This window comes from Austrofundulus limnaeus, unplaced genomic scaffold, assembly GCF_001266775.1.
Source record: "Austrofundulus limnaeus strain Quisiro unplaced genomic scaffold, Austrofundulus_limnaeus-1.0 Scaffold35, whole genome shotgun sequence".
Lineage (NCBI taxonomy): Eukaryota > Metazoa > Chordata > Actinopteri > Cyprinodontiformes > Rivulidae > Austrofundulus > Austrofundulus limnaeus.
In genome coordinates this window covers 1491557-1510102 of record NW_013952437.1, presented here as the reverse complement: position 1 = coordinate 1510102, position 18546 = coordinate 1491557, and the positions used below count along the sequence as shown (strand labels likewise).

The window sequence follows — 18546 nt, the reverse complement described above, 5'->3', positions numbered from 1 at the left end:
GTCACTCTTTGAAAAGGTTTATTTTTATTTTTATTTTTATTTTTTTTATTTTTTGGTTTTTACAAACCAAAACTACAACAAAGCCGGGGCTGAACTGTTGAGTTGCAATCTAAAGCAACAAGTGAAAAAAATACTTCACTTTCAAAACTACATCAGTCAGTCTCTTCAGTTCCCAAAAATGTACAAAGTTGTGTCAAAATAAGAACTGACGCAGCACAGTGGTAAACAGGCACTGTGTCCCAATTTTTTGTTTTGTTTTGTTTTGTTTTGTTTTTGGATTTTCTTCAATTAAATATGTGGTTTTTTATATATAATATATCAATTTGTAAGAGATGTTTACTTTACATTTTGCTGTGTAAAATGGAGATTGTGTATAGTTTCTGTGTAAAATCATGAGTCACCCTCCTTTTGTGATCTATTTAGTGAACATAGACATGCAGCTCAGATGGGGTTCATGTGACACAGTGTGCCTGAACAGAACTCTGTCATGGCAACTTCACTCACATTCTCCATGAAAGAATAGTTCTCTCTCTCTTTTCTTTCATTTTTTTTCCTTTTTAACTTAAAAGTTCAGTTACCGCCGACTTTTCATTTAAGGAGAGCAGTAGTCGTCACCATCTGACTGCATGTTTGTGTACGCGGTGCAGCACAGAAACAACACAGAGTGGGAGGTGTGCTTTTCAAAAATAATTCTGTCAATAAGTCAGACTGCATTTATCAAGCATGATGTATTATTCCACGCTGTGAACCAGAAGGTAGAAGTGAAATCAAATGATGAATGTCTGGAGGGTGGGGGGAACATGGGTTTTGTAGGATCTAGCCTTTAGCCTTTTGACTGCTCCATCTTGTAAGATTTGCTATTTTCATTTTTCATATTTATGACTCGGAACAATTTGATGTATTTGAGATTATATTAAATCTGACAAGATGTGTGCAGCAACATTGCACACGTTGTAAAAGTAGGTATAAATATTTGTGYTGTGTGTACAGGGTGACCTTTAACTGCACAAGTTAGCTTTTGTTTTGTCGAGTGTGTGGTACGTTCAAGATTTGAGCAGCATGACCAAGAAGGTCGAACTCCCAGACTTGTTTTCATTTTTGCTTCTGCTAAACTGAAACAGTTTTTTTTCCCCCAGGTTTCTTTTTAATTCTCTCCGAGTCCAAATGAGTCGCATTCAGCTTTACGTCACATGAAGTATTTATTTTTCACCCTAGGGGGAATAAAAGAAGGTCCCACCTGACCAAAACCTTTAAATTACACAAATATAGCAAGCATATAGACAGGAAACAAGGGGGGRAAAGAGTTTCCATGAACTGGATTATTGAGCTTTGTTGTACGGTTGTTTAACATCCTCTACAAAAAAAAAAAAAAGAGCCAGTGGACTGCTTGGCCTGTGGCACCTGAGTTTGACATTAATCTAACCATGGCCTTTTTCATAGGAGTGAAGTGGGGAAATCGATAGATGGACCACCTGTTCGCTCAAACGGCGTGATGAAAAATGAAACTGTGATTTTTTTTTCCTGCCTTCGAGGTACCATGGGGAGATCTTTTCCTATAATACATTAGGATGTCACCAAGGTTAGATTAATTATACATGGATTACAAATCCTACCTTGGACGGGTGGGTGTACGTTCGCACACCCAGCATGAGGCCATATGGATAAACGTTACTGTCAGCGTACAGTGAGAATGATAAAAGCTTCAGTGGCGCTGAAAGCTTGTTGTGTAACTAAAAGTTGGGTAAGAAACATAAGGAGAGCGTTGGCTGAGTCGAGTTGATCTCTTGACCTGCGCGGAGCCTAAGAGCTGAATCCACTGCGCTATAAGAAACTTGTACAAAGAAGAAAATAGACGTCAAATTTACAGTTTATTTAGAAACACTTACAGTACACATATTTATGAAGTAATATGGAGAGAGCAACCACGGCAACTWTTTTTTTTTCTACCAGCACAAACCTGTGCTAGCATTGGTTTTTAAAAAAGAGTAATAAATTTGCTTTTCTGTGATATGATCTAACATCTCTGCTTGTGTTTTTTTTTCCCTTGGTCCTGGATCAACATTCAGCTGTCTTGGGAAATCATGCCAAACCTGACTTTGTTTTTCATCTTTCTTGTTTAAATGAAACATGGGAATGAAGAGTGCATTTAAGCTTTTGTTTTCACTCTCACTTTGTGCTGAAAATGAAGGGGGAGGGGACAGTATAAAATAAACTTGGAGTCATTTCGAAGATGTGGACAGCAATTCCCTCTGCTTTGCAGACAGCTTAAAGATTCCTCAGACCACCTGCCTGTTCTTTTTTAAATCAACAACTTTATCTGTGGATGCTGTATCATCCCCCCCACCCCACAAGGAGACCGTCGTCATATCTCTGCAAACATACATTAAGAAAATGTGTAATCAAGTGGTTCAGGTTGCTTTATTGACTTCTATGAAAAGGGTGTAATTGAAAATCCCATTTTCCAATATGTGCTGTTAACAAGAACAGGTCACATGAGCTAATCTCGGTGAGTAAATGAAGCCTGGGTGGGGGGGTCCTTAATGGGGTAATGTAGTTAATAACATCTGAAGGGTGATGAATGGCCAGGCCTCTTTCTTGCYGAGTTCTCAGACAACAAATTAGTTCCATTAAAGGCCGCAGTATAAGGAACTCTGAAGGAAGCTGATTAACTTAAATTGTTTGGATTGAGTCGTTCTGAACTTGGTTTAGGCCCTGTGGTTTGCACAAATGGACTTATCCTTGATTACATGCTTATTTACCTATTTGTTTAGTTTCTGTTGTCAGCACAGCCAGGTGCGGCTTTTGTGGGCCTTGTGATTTGTCTTTAAAAATTAAAAAGGAGCAGTCTTAGATTAAATCAACATCCAGGACTTTCCAGGACTTTTTGTTATTATTATTATTATTATTATTATTATTATTATTGCCAATTAGCTTCAGTCACTGTCATGAAAGGAATTTCTTTCAGTTTACTGAGGTCTGACAGCAAGATGACAGACAGCTCTGATGGCTACTATTAGAAGCTGATTTTGATCAGCACTATCATAATATGTCTGCTTTGAAATAAAAGAAATTAGATTTTACTCCTTTTTTTACTGAAAGCTAGAGGCATGACAGGTATATGATATATTCTGTGTATGATGTGTTTCAAATTATATTCAAACATCCCAGCTTTGTTGTGAAATCAGAAGCGGTGTTGTGGGTGATTTAAGGTAATTGGAAGCCATGATTAGAGGCATACCATTCTGTTAGATCTTTCCACAGGGAGGAACAAAAAAGAAGAAGAACGTTCCCCTCAGTTTTTCCCCCCCTCTGCTCGTTACAGTATCATCTGTGAGGATGGTCGCCCTAAGGAACAGGGTGCCGTATTTCTTTGGCACCCTCTAGGAGTGGCAGCACACAAAAAAGACTGACACAGATTATGAGAGATTTATAGGAGTGATAAATACACCCTTTTTTCTGCCCCTCAAAACGGCTTTTCATCAGCTTCTCAGCAGTGCRTCCAAGTGATTGATGACAGCGCTGTTCGGTTCTCCTTGTCCACTCCTCAAGCTGTTTTTATGCTCTGTTTCCCGTCCCAGATGCAGATCTACCTTTACAACTCCGATGACTTTGACAGCCTCAGCGCTGCCATCAAGGAGAGACGCATCATCGCTGCCATGGCTGTCTTCTTTGAGGTAAAGTATCAGAACTAAAGGTCAAGGCTTATCTAAAGACATCTGAGAATACACAGCACCCACTGGTATGTTGGTCCAAACTTCTTAAAGGAATAGTTATGATTGAAATAATTCTGTGACTTGGGCGTCAGTGGTTAATACCTTATCTGTAGTAGACAGAGTTTGTAGAAACGGGTATAAATTTTCACACAGGAGTCAGACTGACAGCTAGCCGAGCTGTTTTTTTTAAAGCAGATTTCAGCCAAAAAAATGATACTAGTACAAGGAATTTATGTTACCCAATTTTAAACCTCTACACTACTTTATGAGTCCTTTTGGCTAGTTTGTTGCTGTTTACTCAGCTGAACATGTGAGACTGTGAAATTACGTGTTGAGGCTGCTGGTTGCATCAGTCCACCTATCAACTGAGACTCTTCAGTCTGTCAGCAATAATTCTGACAGATAATTCTGACTTTGTGATTGTGTTACTGTGTGCTGGCATGAACTGGTATACAATCCTGTATGATATCCTTGTATTATTTAATTTAGTTATTAATGAAATATTCTCCATAAATAACATCCACTAAAAAAGATTTATATATTTAGTTACATATTTGTTCAGTCTGTGACAGGTCAGGCTCTAATGACTGATAACTACTTTGCAGAGCACCACTTCAATAAATCTAACAGTTGTTTTATTGTAATGTTGTGAAATTTGATCTACATAATAATATTTAACTCAGAATATTTTTTGACTCTGATACTATGTCAGGTGAAAGTTCATTTTATTCAGTTCCTTGGTTCATGAGGATGAATTACTGACATTTCAATCAGCTGTGCTAACTCTCTGCTAATTAGCAAATGTCAGCATGGAAATTTCCTAAGTAGGACCGTGAACATGACATGCTATCAGAACCTGCTACATGTAGCATGCTGGCATTAGCATTCAGCTAGTTGAAGTGTGATCATCACAGCAGTACGTTGCAACATTTTAAAACATCCAGGCGCTAAGAACGGTACCTGCAATGTAGTTCTCTTAGTGGAGCTGTTTTGCTCTTGAGGAAAATGTCTTTGTAACAACTCTGTAAGTAGTTGCTTAGAGCACTGATGGGAAATGTTCTTATGTACAGGCTTATAAAATTACCGTATGAAGACATAATGCGTAATCTCTTCAACCGATTCCTATTTTCTACTTTGGTTCTGTGTTGGATTGTTTACTGTACTAGATACCACAAATTGTCCCCTGAAGATCTGAGCACATAGGCTCCTAATAGAAAAGATTGGCCCTAATTTCTGTTAAGTGTAAAAGCCCCTCAGAGGTTTATAAGCTGTGAGCAGCTGCACTGACAACTTCAGAGTCTCTTTCTGTGTCGTGCTGGTTTCTTTCAACAATACCTTTACCTATAATGGCAGGTGATCAATGCATTGTAAGATTTAGCTTAATCGTATATATGGGTACGGGTCAGGTATGTGGCAGCGGGAGGCTGGAATGGGGACACAGGTGTTTCGTAATGTAGGTCTACGCTCCGACAGTGATGAACCATGTGTGTGTGAGGACCTAAATGCCTCCGCTGGGTCCTGACAGCCCTATTGCTTACTGCAATTAGCACCACCATACACAATGCGCTGAATAGCAGTTTACAGTGGGAGGGGTGTTTTAAACGGGCGCACACACATTGGCTCAGATTTACCATTTCTAATCAATGAGGAGAGTTCTTGCTGCGCTCCCCAAAGGCCTATTAAAGGCCTCTAAGGTGTGCATATTATCCACATTCAGCATTCAGTTCAACACAATTTATTCTCCTCTGACTGACCTGAATTAATGTCGTTCAACGGAGGATCGGTCCCCGCATCCCTACACTCTTTGGTCCAGCCTTGTCTTGTAAGTAGGACATTAGAAATATTAGGAAAATGTTGTGCTGAAGGATATTGCTGATCATCGCCAACAATTAAGTGTAGGCAAAACATAAATGGAAAGTGTCATCCAAAGACTATTTTTTCCCTCAATACCTATATTTAAATCTGTAACACGACAGGATGATTTTATAGGTGTCTTAAAACCATCGCTTTACCATTAGCTTTTTGTAAATGTTTCTTACGCTTCTTTCAAACATTTCTATGTCTAAAAAGTAATCATTTGATGAACATATATTTAAATTTTGGATTCATTTAAGATATCTGCCACAGCTACCAGCAATAGACAATACAAAAAGCCCTATCAATCAGTTTAACAGACGTTGAGCTAAACTTTGATGCAGTGGTAGCTGGGAGTTATTCACGATGTGGCCGAGGTGGCTGTTTTGAATTTAAAATATAGTCATTAAAATTGATTGGTGATGAGCACTCCTTCAAGGAATGGAAGACCTTTTATTCACTAAATGTCTCAGTTTGATTCTCCTGAACAGCTGATCAGAAATCACAGATTCTGTGTGACAGTCTGTTAATGTGTTGGAGGCAGTTCAGACTTGCCGTGTTGAAAGTGATACATAGTGTTACAAGGTCCCATCTAGTCAGATTTCCATCTCAAAATGTTTCGGGCCAGTGGGATAATTCACGCGTGACACTGACACGTTCAGATGCTGTCAGATTATGGGAGGCAGTGCGAGTGTGAAAGAGGCTACAGACAAGGTTCCCCTTCAGTTTGATGCTTTGAGAGGCAGTGGGTGGACCACAGGAACAGTAGAGGAAAAACACTGATGCATATGTTAATGTGGCTTAATGACTTGTGGCCTGTGTTTACAGCCTTCTACTTTACTTGCTGGGTGGTGCGACACTGTCTCCTTTGCCGTAATTTACATACTCGGTCCAAGGCTCCACATGGGCAGTGCTTGTCGTTTTAGGACAACCGCAGAAGCTATTTGACTTTTTGGTGGAAAATTCCCTGGAATAATAAATTTCATCCTGTAGTTATCTTGTGAGCTCAGCAGGCTCAATCAGACGCAATCGAGTTTTTGAAAGTGGAGTTTCTCGAACAACCTCTCGGCTGCCTCAGCTGTTTCAGCCATTATTTCCTCATTTTGGGTTTTGTTTCATCAGGAAGTCATCTCTCCCTGCCTCACACCTGTGCAAACACTTGTTCCTCTGGCTTTACTTGTACATTTTACAGTTTATGCATCAGTTCCTCAAAACCTAGCACTCCAATGAAGCAAAATGAAAATGAACATCTGAGGTGAACTGTTTTTATCAGGAAAAAACTAGGTTCAAAGAAAAATTGTAAAATAAGATATTTAGAACATTACTTAAGTATTATTTGTATCAGCATTGCATTTTAAACAGTCTGCCTTTTATCTCACACAGCATTTGATATTTCTGTGAACCAACTTAAACCGAGTTGAAACTTTGCTCTTTAATGCTGTTTTCACTTGTTTCGGCTGTAATTTGCTGAAACACATAGTCTCAAGTACAAAGACTGTGTTACTGGCCAAATACTTATGGTCTGGACAGACTGCCTGCCTGCATGACTGCTGCTGTTTGCAAAACTATGACTCCTCACTGCGAGGAGACCCACTACAGTCTGTTACCATTACAAACCCCACGTTCAGATGCAGTAGCCAAATGAAAAAAAAAAAAGTGCAAAAATGGCAGATGACACCGCACAAGGTTTTCCAGCAGGGTTTTTTTTTTTTTCACACGTGAAATTGCCACACAACTTTAGCTTGTTTATATTATTAGTTTTTGGCTTCAGATGGAGACCACTCAGCATCATATTGAATATCACAATACAAACATGGCAAATGTAGTGAACATTTTACATGGATTCTTACACAGTAGATAAGTTCATGTCAGTTGAAATAATTTCATGCATTCTATTTTTTTTTGTGTAGTTGCACAGTAATCTGTAAAATGAGAATGACAGTTGTATTAAAGAATATAGTAAAGCCATTCGTTTTGACGGTAACAAGTAGTGAAAAGAAAATGAAAAGAAGTGATCAACAGTAAAAAAAAGACTGCGACAGTTGTCGTATTTTTAAAAATAATATTTATATTGATGATAATCACAGACAGAAAATTCCTAAAGTCTTAGCTTCCATCTAAAAACGACTCAAATCCGAGAAATCTCCTAGCAATTCATGGGAATACTCTTTAACCTTCCTACTGCCTTCAGTTTAGCATTACATTTATTCACATAGAATTTTATGTCTGTTTACAGCTGTGTGAAGTGAAACTGACAGAGATGTTGATGTTTACAAAATAGTTTTCTCTTATTTCTCACAAAATCCAGCTCTAAATGATTTGAACTTTCCTTTTCAGCTTTGAAATTGTCCTTTGGCCTTGAAAAGAACCATTTGAATTCATTCAGTAGATGGTAGTAGTGAATATCTGATTAAAATGCATTTTTTATGTTGCTCTTTTTTCTCCTTTTATTCAGTTTATGTTGCTACTTTTGTTTATATATATATATAAATTATTATCCAAGTATTTTAATCCTCTTTTCTAATCCTTTTGTCTTTGGACATGTCCCCTGCAGCTTGGGCAAAAAGACAACCCAGCTGTGGACCCAATCATCCAGGGATTGAAAGGAGTAGTGCATCATGGTAAGTAATCAAACAGCCATCCCATGCATAACTCTGTTTCATGTAAAAGATTTGTATTTATGTGACAAGTGCAGTCAAATAGACTTTAGAGAGTAGATAGATGGAGATTTTTTTTAAGTATTTTTTATATAAATATTTTTCCTCTTCATAGCCAAATCTCTTTATCACAAAGCTTTACTGTAGGAATTAAATTTGTGTGGGATTTTCCCAAAAAAAAAAAAAAAAAAAAAAAAACAATTGACCCTGGGTAAATCCCTTTGACATTGCTTTGTAGCTGGTGATGGCTGATCCTGAAGGTAAATTTCTCCATCAGTAAAGATGTCGTCATGCACCAAATACTGATGTTTTTAAATTCTACTGCTTAAACGCCGAGTGCCATATTTCTGTCTCCCAAATTAATATAAAAACCAAAACTACGAGCAGAGTGCAACTTCAAACAGAGAATAAATTTGCGGGTTACTGCCCGTCCCTTGGTAGTAGTATAGCTCTGCAGGAGGAGACCTCCGCAGAGTTTCTCTCCCAGACACAGAACTAATTATTACATCTGAACTTCAATTAGACAGCTCTCGGTTTCATGGACTGTGGCTTCTGCAAAACTTTATATCCACAACTATTGATGTTTTGTACTGCGAGCTATACCCCGAATCTTAATGCTTACTATTTTATAAAGTTAATATTGCTGTGCCACTGGATGCTTGTTTAAAAATCTGCTGCTGACAGACGTTTTCTTTGCATAAATGTACATCGACAAAGATACGATGAGAAATAAAGCCAGTATGCAATATCTCTGAACTCCAGAAGATTTTACAAAACCAGATGTGGATGTCACAGAGTTGATTCTAATTAAAATCCATAATGAGATGTTGTGCATAGGTAGTGAGGGTATGAAATTTTGGGTTGCGGAAGCATGTTTTCCACTTGGTGGTTTACAGCACCTGCCACYGATAAATGAAGGCAGATGATAATGTTGCGCTTGTTTTTGTCTGTTGGCAAAATTTTACACAAGTCACTGGGAAAACAATACCCTGAACATAAGATTGTGCAATCTTTAGTTTAGTTTAGTTTATTCATTTCATTCATTTCTTTAAAAACAACATAAATTCAACAACAAACAAAAAGTATAAACCACAATTGAAATGAAAGGCTGCAGAAGAAGAAAAATTCTTATTATATCTGCCCCTTTTTCTCAAATAAATAAATTCAATTAAAAATAATCTTCGGTTTACAAAAAAAAAAAAAGAGCCAGTGGACTGCTTGGCCTGTGGCACCTGAGTTTGACATTAATCTAACCATGGCCTTTTTCATAGGAGTGAAGTGGGGAAATCGATAGATGGACCACCTGTTCGCTCAAACGGCGTGATGAAAAATGAAACTGTGATTTTTTTTTCCTGCCTTCGAGGTACCATGGGGAGATCTTTTCCTATAATACATTAGGATGTCACCAAGGTTAGATTAATTATACATGGATTACAAATCCTACCTTGGACGGGTGGGTGTATGTTCGCACACCCAGCATGAGGCCATATGGATAAACGTTACTGTCAGCGTACAGTGAGAATGATAAAAGCTTCAGTGGCGCTGAAAGCTTGTTGTGTAACTAAAAGTTGGGTAAGAAACATAAGGAGAGCGTTGGCTGAGTCGAGTTGATCTCTTGATCTGCGCGGAGCCTAAGAGCTGAATCCACTGCGCTATAAGAAACTTGTACAAAGAAGAAAATAGACGTCAAATTTACAGTTTATTTAGAAACACTTACAGTACACATATTTATGAAGTAATATGGAGAGAGCAACCACGGCAACTTTTTTTTTTTCTACCAGCACAAACCTGTGCTAGCATTGGTTTTTAAAAAAGAGTAATAAATTTGCTTTTCTGTGATATGATCTAACATCTCTGCTTGTGTTTTTTTTTCCCTTGGTCCTGGATCAACATTCAGCTGTCTTGGGAAATCATGCCAAACCTGACTTTGTTTTTCATCTTTCTTGTTTAAATGAAACATGGGAATGAAGAGTGCATTTAAGCTTTTGTTTTCACTCTCACTTTGTGCTGAAAATGAAGGGGGAGGGGACAGTATAAAATAAACTTGGAGTCATTTCGAAGATGTGGACAGCAATTCCCTCTGCTTTGCAGACAGCTTAAAGATTCCTCAGACCACCTGCCTGTTCTTTTTTAAATCAACAACTTTATCTGTGGATGCTGTATCATCCCCCCCACCCCACAAGGAGACCGTCGTCATATCTCTGCAAACATACATTAAGAAAATGTGTAATCAAGTGGTTCAGGTTGCTTTATTGACTTCTATGAAAAGGGTGTAATTGAAAATCCCATTTTCCAATATGTGCTGTTAACAAGAACAGGTCACATGAGCTAATCTCGGTGAGTAAATGAAGCCTGGGTGGGGGGGTCCTTAATGGGGTAATGTAGTTAATAACATCTGAAGGGTGATGAATGGCCAGGCCTCTTTCTTGCCGAGTTCTCAGACAACAAATTAGTTCCATTAAAGGCCGCAGTATAAGGAACTCTGAAGGAAGCTGATTAACTTAAATTGTTTGGATTGAGTCGTTCTGAACTTGGTTTAGGCCCTGTGGTTTGCACAAATGGACTTATCCTTGATTACATGCTTATTTACCTATTTGTTTAGTTTCTGTTGTCAGCACAGCCAGGTGCGGCTTTTGTGGGCCTTGTGATTTGTCTTTAAAAATTAAAAAGGAGCAGTCTTAGATTAAATCAACATCCAGGACTTTCCAGGACTTTTTGTTATTATTATTATTATTATTATTATTATTATTATTNAAAATAATAAAAGTTTAAATCATTGAACAACTTTTCATACATGTGCATACTTCTCCAGCAAATTAATCTTTATCATTCTCTTAAACATGCATATTGATCTGGCATTTTTAATGTCATCTTTCATATTATTCCATAATCTTATACCCTGGACTGAAGTACTCCGTTCTTTTAAACTGGTTTTAACTTTAGGTCTTACAAACATTTCTATCCGCTTGAGATTATAACAACTCTTTCTTTTAAAAAAGTGTAATTGGATGTTTGAAGGTAATGTGTTTTTATGAGCCCTATACATAACTGATAAAATACTATAACTGATAAAATACTATAACCAACCAAATCATTAAATTTCAATAACTTCAACTGATAGAACAATGAATTTGATGGGTGATAGTAATGCTTTCTGGTGATAATTCTTACRTCTCTTTTCTGTAAAATAAAAATGGGATGTGTAATTTTTTACATGCTTTTCCCCAAACATCAATACAGTAGATAAAGAGTGGAACAATTATTGCATTATATAATATAAACAGAGCTTTATCATTAAATAAATCCTTTACTTTGTACAATAGTGCAATAGATTTTGTTATTTTTGTTCTTAAATTATTTATGAGGTCTCCTTGTCAGCTTCTCATCAATGACGACACCCAAAAACTTCACCTCACTCACTCTTCAGATCTCAATACCATCAACTCTAAATGGAACATCAACAGTTTTCTTTCTGTTACCGAATTTCATATACTGTACATCTCACAAGATTGTACAAAGATCGACCAAAACTGCTTCAATACCATAATTTTCAACAGAAAGTGATTTTAATTTAAAGGTCCAGCATGTAAACAGCAGACAAAATGTACCTACTGTATTAAGGAAGGCATGCTAGGCTTTTTATTTAATTTATTTGAAAAAAATGGAATATTAAAAATCTGCACTTATAAAACTGTATAACTGTCTTTGACCTGACCAAATAAGTAAAGGTTAAATTTGGGGTATTATGTATGTTCCAGGCTATTAGTTCAATCTTATACCAGAATCAAGTAACTGTGTTTTATTCAGTTGTTATTAAAATGCTGTATATATCAAAAATAAATTTGACTTTACATTGTAGCCTATCTTTAACACTCCGGTGTGTTTTGATGAAGTGATGACAACATGATATAATGCTTAAAAAAGTGGATTTTGCATAACACCCCTACCCTTTTTAAATAAATTTGTTTGCATAGATGCACCAATAAGAATCTATTCAAGTAAAACGATGCAGAGGAAACATCCCCCACCTGAGACCACTAACAACATGTGTTTTGGCCTCAAAATAAATAGGTTCTAAATTGAACTAATTGCACTGCAGAAAACTGACTGTTCTCCACTGAGTTCCTCATCAGGTGGGAGACCATTCCACTTGCAGTTTTATCTCACTGAGCGCCGTTTTTATTGTGTAATATAACTTTAATAAAGACAAATTATCCAGCTTGTCTGCTGCACTAGATTATTTCATGAATCTTTATCAGTTTCAAAGGAGTGGATTGTCCCTACTTTCAAAGCACTTTTCTGCTATATTGACACTTAAAGCAATTGTGTTTCTCTTTCACACATTCACACGCGTAATGGAAACAATAGCATCATATCTGCCTGGTAAGGAGCTTTATTGTCATTAGTGGAATCTTTGGGTTTTCTATCTTGCCAAGAGATATTCTACTGTGTGAAGGGGTTGCGGACTGAACCGTGAGCCCTACAGCTGATGTACAACCTGTTCTGGCTGCTGATTCACAGCCTCCACGGCGGCGCTCTGTGCTGCACAGATACACAGATGTTTGTTCTAGCACCACCGAATCCCATTTCCCAGCTGAAAGAAAGCTTGGCATGGACGTGGTGCTTTTTGGACTCTCTTCCTGCTAGCTGCTAAATGCTCCTCGCCTTCCCCCCCGTTAGGATGGTTGGTTTTCCACTAGCTCGTTATCCCACAGTCATCCATCCATCAGCATCTCGGCGGCCCAGCAGCGATAGGGCACGTACGCTGTCTGAAGACAGGGAGAAGAAAGGCTGTGCATACTGAATTTGACTCAGACTGCATATGAGGCACAGGGGCGAGGCTTCCTGTGCCTCTGTAGTCTGAATGCAAACCACACCCTAGACCTCTGTTTCTTTTAAGATAAGGCCACGAGCTGAGAGATTGGATCTGACGTAAACTCTGCTTTATTTAGGCTCTTCTCATCATAATTCAAGGAAAAACAAACAAACTTTCATAGCCCGCACCATATTTACTGGAGATAAGGGCATCTTCCTCTGGATGATTTCAGCTTGTCCCCCCTCCCCCCACTACAAAGCATTGCCAGGTCCTGATCAGAGGATAGGAGAGATCTGGTAATCATTTGGATCTGTCTTAATCCCCGTAGCCTAGCCACAGTTGTTACATGGAGCAGAGCACCCTACCACCCAGCCACAGATCAGCTGTCAGAGCTGGCCATCTTATCAGACTCTCCTGCTTTTGCTCCTCTTTCAGCCCATCTCCGTACAGAGATGTAGCCAGGGCGATAACAAGTAGTGAGGCTTTTAACTACTGCCCTTCCACTAGAGGAGGTTTTGGGGAAGCAGTAAAAATGCCACAAGTGAGGAGGTGATATGGGGTGGATGCACACAGCGCCGCGCTGTACAAATCCATGCGCTGACAAATTTTAATCCCGTTCTTTACCCAGAAAAGGAGACCAACCTCAGGTCGTTCGTCTTGAGGGATCTGCTGCCGTCATCGGTGGACAGTTATTACCGATACACRGGCTCTTTGACCACTCCGCCCTGCAGCAAAGTCGTGGAGTGGATCATCTTCTCCAGGCCGGTATATCTGTCCCACTCACAGGTGCGTTAAGTCCAGTTACACTCACACACACACACACACACACACACACATACACATTCACTTTCACTCACGCAAGCCTAGACAGATATTCTCCAGATCCCATTTGTGCACACTCAGTGGATCACTTGCAGTCCAACACTGTGACCAATTTCCCCTCGTGCTTCTCCTTTTTTTTCCCCCACCTTCCCATCCAGATCCTTTGCATATAAAGCCATCACTGCCAATGCAGTGCATGATTAAACAGGAAGGGGGAGCCAATTACTGGCGTTTGAGTGATAGTAGGTGTCAGATAGCACCTATATCATGCCGTGGTTCTGAAACAATGCCTATAGGCTCTAAGAAATAATACCGCGCCATATTGGGGTTGGATATCATACAACTAAAGACGTTCATCAGTTTAAATGCTTAATATTTCGAGCTATTAGAGCAACAGCTTAACATATGTTTTGTGAAAAATGTTGCATTTTACAGCACTCGCCTGCGTGCTTTACAGCGTTTTACCTCCAACTGTTATTGCTGTTTGAGAGATAATATATGCCAAATCATGCCCCATGCTTTTTGCTGATCTCCCCCACCCCCTTCCCCTCCACAGATGCTTTGCTGCATCTTTTATACATACAATTCTTGGGTTAGCCAGCTGCATATTCTCCTGTGCATTCTGCGCCACAGAAATTTGCAGGGCTCAGTGGAATTTCTATGAACTTGCATGAGGACAAATCTTTTGTTCCCAAATGACTTCTGCCGCAAGGTTATTGACCACCTCGACAATGTTTGTGACRCTCACAGATAGTCTTTTATGAACCTGTAATTCATTTCTCCAAGCACCCATAGGACACATTGATTCCACAGTATCTGTAATGTGTAGTCATTACAGCACGCGGCAGGAGATCATTCTTGGCAATCAATGGCCACAAATTTGCCCCATTGAGAAGTTACAGCCCAGCAGGTAGTCAGGGTGATGATTGAAGTCTGTGCCTGCTGAAGCCTGTGGTGTAAATGTTTCTTGCAAATACTGTTCCTCACTTGTGAACAGTCAGCTACTGGCAAGTGGCTAAGAATGCGGTGCTGCATGATATATTACCTTTAACACATTTACTCACACACCCAGACATAGTAGCAGCAACACTTAAATGTGATCCTGATAGCTATTCTGTGTTTCTTACCATCCAGCTGGATGCTTTTTACTCCATCTTTACAACGGAGCAACAGGACCATGTCAAGTCTGTCGAGTACCTGAGGAACAACTTCAGACCCCTGCAGGACCTGAACAATAGGAAGATCTTTAAGTCAGCTGTTAAAGATGCCTGGCAGAAAGATTTGACTGAAATATTAGGAAGCCCTCACAGCACAGAGGCATCGAGAGGTAAGATGTGTTTTGCTTCCTTGTGTGTTTGATGTTGTATTGTCTTGWATTGTCCAGAACTAATGTAACAGTTCACGTCAGTACAACAGAATCAACTTATACCTTTAAAAGTGTTATTTTTGCTCGTCAGGTCAGCATTTTYATCATTGCACCTAAGGAAATTTAATCAAATTATATATTTTAAACAGGCTGCAGAACAAAGAGGCTAAAGATTATATTTAATATTAATCTTCTACACATTTTCTTGCGTGTGTAGGTTAGTGTTTAAGTTGGGTCCTTTTTTAATGCTTCAGTGTTTTATAGTTTTGAGTATTTGCCAAAAAATAAAATGATTAAACAAAACAACTTTRAAATTGAGAAAAAGTCATTGTTACTTAAAGCATATTTAAATTTCCCTATAGTTTGTTTCTATTAGGAATTTTTAGCTGAGCCTTTTTCTATTTTTTTTCTATTATGAAATGTTGTTAATTTTATATTTACTATTGCAACATTTTATTAGGTAGCTTTAAACTTCATTAGCTACTTGAAAACACAGCTAACGGACTTAAAGTTAGTGTCACATATAGAACTTTATGTACTTAATTTTATTAAAGATGTCAGAAAATTTTTATATTTTGTGGCAGTTGGTAATTTAGCCAGCTAATACTGAAGAAAATGTTTTTACTTTTTTCTTTTATTTCAGTTAGTTTTAATTAGTTTTTAGAGTCGATTTGCTAGTTTTTATTAGTTGTTATTACTTTTTAATGCTTAGTTTTAGTTTAGTTTAGTTTAGTTTAGTTTTCATTAGTTCTAGTATTAGTATTTTTTATAGTTTCACATTACGGGCCATGAGGTGCTGTAAGATGCTCGCAGCTAGGTTTGAAGAAAAAAGATTTATTTATTCAGTCCACCTGGCTCAAAATAAATTGACAAACACTAAAACTAAGGATATTCTATCTATAATCTCAGTTAGTTTCAGTTAGTTTTGTAAAAAGATTATACAGTTTCAGTTAGTTATCAGTTTTTTAATTGTATTACAGTTTTTATTTATTTCAGTTAACTAAAATGTTTTTTTTTTCAATTTCAGTTTTCGTTATTTAGTTGGTTTTAGTTAACTATAATAACCCTGGTTCAGACCTCATATGCAGCTGATCAGAGTATTATTTCTTTCCTTTTTTTCTTTTGTTTATCTTTTGCTTTTTTGTGTGCATCTTGCTGCGCTTGCTTTAACAGAAAGTGCAAGAACTAAGGAGACTAATGAGAAAGGCTGCTGCTCCTTAAATTAGTGTTGTTGGTGTCTGGTGGGGAGAATTGATTGGGAATGCTTGTGATGAAGTTGGAGCACTCTAAAAGGGCTGATCAGCAATCATCATTAATATGTGGCACAGCTAAAATAGATCCATACAAATTAAGTTGTGAAATTGCTTTTGTGGTGTTATGTCACCAGGCAGGATGAATGTGAACCGGTACATCTTCACTTTTGCTTCTCCTCCTTTTTTTTCCCCTTTTTTTGTTTTATTTAGTTCTTCTTCTTCCGTCCCGGCAGCCTTTTGGTTCAAACGTAGGACTCTGTTGAAGACTTGTTTTTCTTAACGAATGACATAAATGATGGATTTAATTTCAAGTGGCTCAAGATCTGCGACTAATATTTGACCGAACRTTTATTTACTGTAGATTAAATGGTCGAGGACTAAGTTTGACCGAACGAGATGCAGAGCAAACTGTTCTGATGCAAAATAAAGATTGCAGATTAGTTTGTGTGGTGCAGATTTATTGTTTGTCCAATACGAATTTCAAGATCCATAAGGCACCGTTTATTTTATCATTTGTGTTTGCTGTGTACCGAGTGTAAAATCCAGCTCAATCAGAGCCACTGTCTCACGCGCAGAGCAGATTTATTGTTCTCTCTGTTTACAAACTAGTTCACTCTGTCACAGCAAATATTACATGCTTTTCTTTCTAATTTAGCTTACTCTGGCATCTTTTAGTATTTTGACATTTACCAGGCAATCAGCTGATGGAAAAAAATGAACCCAAAACACGGTTTTCTACAGTTAAAAGTTATACAGCTCGGTTACATGAGCTGATTAATAATCTATAAAAAATGTGTTCAAACGTAAAATGGAGAGGAGTAACAAAATCCTCATGTTAAGGCTTTTAAATGGAAAAAAAAAGGTTGGCATTTTGCTTTTAGAAATGACTCAAACAGGCAAGAGTTGCATTATCATAAAATAAATGTTGTAGTGACTGTGTCGGTGTTTATCTCTTAGATGACTTTGCTGCAGAGTTTAAAAAAACTGCTTGTGTGTGTGTGTTTAAATCAGATATATTTATTTTTTTGTTTTCATTTTGCAGAGAAATTCTTGTTTCCCCACATCATTCTGACGTGTCTGCCGCTTTAAAACAAACCGTACAGCTTTTTAGAAGCGAGACGCAGTCGAGCGGCTTTGTTGACAACAGTCACTTCATCCCCTTCATTGTASAAGCTGCCAAGAGGAAGATTCATGCTCTGCTCTGAGTGCTATTGCTGGATAAGATGGAAGCTCTCGGAGGGTTATTTTTGGGAGGTTAGAGTATGCATTGTGTAAATTCAGAGTCTTGCGTCATTTGCATTTTTATAATTTAGATGCTAATAAACTACTACATATATCTGCTTMGTTATATTCCCTGCCTGATGCTGTTCATTTGCCTTTTTTCTGCAACAAATCTGCAACAATTTGAGGAGTTGAAAATGATGTSGGTAGATTACTGGAGTTTTAAGATATTCAAAATATTTCTCAGGCCCATGATTTGCAAAATTAAATTTAAAAATGCAAAGCAGGAGCTGATAAGATGGTATCTAGAGGGTTATTAATATGCTCGTGTTAATTGTGAAAAGGAAGGTGATTGTCAGGACAGGAGCGATGCAGGCACTAAAACCACAGTGACATCTTCAGCTGCTATTAAATTATTGTTCTTGAGCTACTGAACCTGACAACGAACAGCCGACAGGTTATGATGCATTTCGCACCTGTCACACCTAATCAACACCCTGAGATTTCCTTCCTGTTGTTTTTTTTCCCCCTGTGATCCTTTGACTGATTCCCTTCCTCCCTGTCTTTCTTCCCATCTCTCACATGTCATGGTGCATAATTCGCGTCCCGGCCTCACCGTGCAAATGGGGAAAATTGTGGTGACAATTTCAGTTTGGCAGAAACTGTAAGAGCACATAGTCATTTGACACTAGTTTCTGATTGCTACTGCCCTGATGTGCTGAGGGGCCTGTCCAGATTGTCCCTTCCTCATACTGATGAATCTTTGTGGAAATTTCCAAGCAGCAGCCTGCACTGCCACCTTCAGGCTGTGTATATATAAACTGTATATATACTGTATATATAT

General features: G+C 38.1%; 1 protein-coding gene across 1 annotated transcript in view; it reads left to right on the top strand.

The window, feature by feature from the left end:
* LOC106516032 (protein tyrosine phosphatase receptor type G) overlaps positions 1 to 18546 on the top strand; it is a gene marked incomplete at its 5' end in the record, with an annotated part of 114663 nt that overhangs the window by 69740 nt on the left and 26377 nt on the right. Inside the window, 4 exon segments of the mRNA XM_014006179.1 lie at positions 3579 to 3674; positions 8122 to 8188; positions 13669 to 13826; positions 14997 to 15189. Of these exon segments, the coding sequence (XP_013861633.1) occupies positions 3579 to 3674; positions 8122 to 8188; positions 13669 to 13826; positions 14997 to 15189 (514 nt within the window).